Source organism: Perognathus longimembris, chromosome 23, assembly GCF_023159225.1.
Source record: "Perognathus longimembris pacificus isolate PPM17 chromosome 23, ASM2315922v1, whole genome shotgun sequence".
NCBI lineage: Eukaryota > Metazoa > Chordata > Mammalia > Rodentia > Heteromyidae > Perognathus > Perognathus longimembris.
In genome coordinates, this window is record NC_063183.1 from 1,028,588 (window position 1) to 1,031,083 (window position 2,496).

Genomic DNA, 2,496 nt, shown 5'->3' on the forward strand with positions numbered 1-2,496 from the left:
CTCAACTGGGCATGTTGACACCACTGTGTGAGGGTGTTCCCTCAAAGCAGAAACCCCAACACTGTGTCCAGAGTCCCTCATACTGCAAACAGAGTTATCCACACTGTGTCCAGCTTTCCTGGCTGGCACAGGGACTGGGGGGCTCCTTACGACTCTCCTGGAGGACCCCTCCACACTGCTGGCTCTGCCCCCCACCCTCAAAATTTGTGGGCACAAAATTACAACTCAGACCAAAGATGCAGTATACAGGAGTTTAATGGGAAGCACAGGGTGAGCAGGTGACCTCATGGGCTGGCCCAGACCACTTGGTCCACCACACTCTGCTTCTATGAGAAGCCAGCCTCTGGCCCTCCCCGGGTCAGGATGGCCAAGAAGGCAAGGGGTCTCCCTGCTCTGGAGAAGGAGGAGATTTGGGGAGGAGACCAGGATAGGAGGAGGAGGGGTGTCACAGGAAAGCCTTCGGTCTCCTGACTCATCTGGCCCCCATCAAGGGCCCAGAGAGCTCAGGGATATACTGGTGAATCCAGGATAGGAAGCTGGTCACCCGGGTATAGACCCCAGGAAAAGCTGGGTGCCCACAGCCTTTGGTCCAGCTCACCACGCCCACCTGTACCAATGTGCGGTTCCAGCTGCAAACCAGGGGACCTCCAGAGTCACCCTGTGGGGAGAAGCAGGGCTCAGTGCTCCCATGAGAGGGAGAGCTGTACTTGAGGGTGGGGAGGGAGGACTAGACAGGGTGGGGATGCAGGAAGGAGGGAGGAAGGGCAGGATGAGAAGGAAAGAGGGCTTGGATGCAAGGAGGGAGGACTAGATGGGGAGAGTGAGGAGTGGATCAGGAAGGGAAGGGTAGATGGGATGGGTGGAGTGGGAGGGGGAGAGGGAGGTCTGGATGGCAGGGAAGGAGGGCTACATGGCCTTACCAGGCAGGAGCCCTTGCCCTCCTGGCCGGCACACAGCATGCTGTCCTTGATATTGTTGGGCCTGACCCTGAGTCGGGAGGTTTTATTCTGGTACATGCGGTTGCAGTCCTCATTCCCTACGATGGGCACCGCCACCTGCTGCAGGTGGTAAGGGTACTGAAGCGGCTCTGTGGGGAGGGGAAGGATGAGAATCAGAGATGGGAGGTCCACCGCTTTGCAGCAGTGGAGGGGGAAGACTCAGGATCTCGAGATACCCACTCTCATACATGACATCACCCCAGCCCGTCACAGAGCAGATCGTCTTCGCAGGGATGTTCAGGGGGCCCTTGGGGAGGGCAACTGGGATCCTGCGCTGTCCTGACACCGGAGCCTTCAGTTTCAGCAGGGCAATGTCTGAGCCGCTGAGCCAACATAGGCTTGCGTTGTACTTGGGATGCCTGAAGATCTGTGCCACCTCGCTCAGCTCCTCGTCCGGCTCATACAGCCTCAACCTGCCCACCTGGACCCTGATTTCAGTGGCCTTCCGCTCCCTCCTGCAGAGACCACCAAGAACAATCAGGGAGTCTGGCAGGCCATGCAGGCAAGCCCAGCACCCGGATCTTCCCGCAGCTCCCCTCCCACCTGGGAAGGCTCCCACAAGTCCTCCTGTACCACACAGCTGCCCCCTCAGGGCCCCCACCTTCCCACAAACAGACAGGAAGGGTCCCACTCACCACTTCAGGCACTCCAGGCTAGTGGTCTGCTGGCGAAAGCGCTTAACCATGCAGTGGGCAGCGGTGAGCACCCACTGCGGGTGGATGAGGGAGCCTCCACAATAGTGCTTCCACTGATTGTTGGTATTCTTGTACCTCAGGCTCACCTGCCATGGGAAGTTCGTGGCTGAGACAGGTCTGCCTCCTACAATGCCCTCCTTCTCGAGGCCTAGGAGGAAGAAGGGGTGGTCAGTAGATGGGGTATTGGGGACAGGTTCTAGAGGCTGGGGGAATTGGTGGTGGTAGGACTCACCAGGGATCCCAGGTGTGGAGCCCCCCAGGCAGGGGAGGGTGAGGAGGAGCAGCCATAACATCCCTGGGCCGTGTAGGACAAGGCCTAAAGCACCAGACTCTGGAAGGCCTGAGCTCAGAGCTCAGAGCTTGGGGTAACTTGGTTGTCCAGGTCCTCTGCCTGTGGGAGCACTGAGTCTCATTTATGCTGCTCCGACAGGATGTGGGCATGGCACACCCCAGCCTTCTCTGAGGATATGGGCTGTGGCCAAGTTCTTGGTCTTCTGCCGTTGAGGCCCAGGGGCCCTGAAATCAGCGCAGGTTCCTTTGAACAGGGGTGGGGGCTGGGTGCAGCACTCAATGCCTGTCCTGAAATCAAAGGCAGAGAGGTAAGGGGAGGCCCTGGGTTTTAGGGTTCAACCTGTAGGTGTGGAGGGCACTCCTTGATGAACTCGCACACCTCTTGGCCTCCCCCACCATCTCCCTGAACCCCTGAGCCTGCCTGCTCCTCTCAGTCCCTCATCGGCCCTGCTCTTGGCAAAGTTCCTTCAAACTCTTGGGGTTCTAGGAGCAGCCACTGGATTCCTTACCCC

General features: G+C 58.9%; 1 protein-coding gene across 1 annotated transcript; it reads right to left on the reverse strand.

The window, feature by feature from the left end:
• Positions 1-252: 252 nt before the first annotated feature.
• Positions 253-2,030, reverse strand: LOC125340560 (mastin-like). Its single transcript, XM_048332251.1, has 5 exons — positions 1,926-2,030; positions 1,634-1,841; positions 1,179-1,453; positions 921-1,087; positions 253-658 (listed from the first exon to the last, which is right to left on the reverse strand). Exons 1-5 carry the CDS (start codon positions 1,984-1,986, stop codon positions 473-475), a joined length of 897 nt encoding a protein of 298 aa, XP_048188208.1. The 5' UTR covers positions 1,987-2,030; the 3' UTR covers positions 253-472.
• Positions 2,031-2,496: the final 466 nt, after the last annotated feature.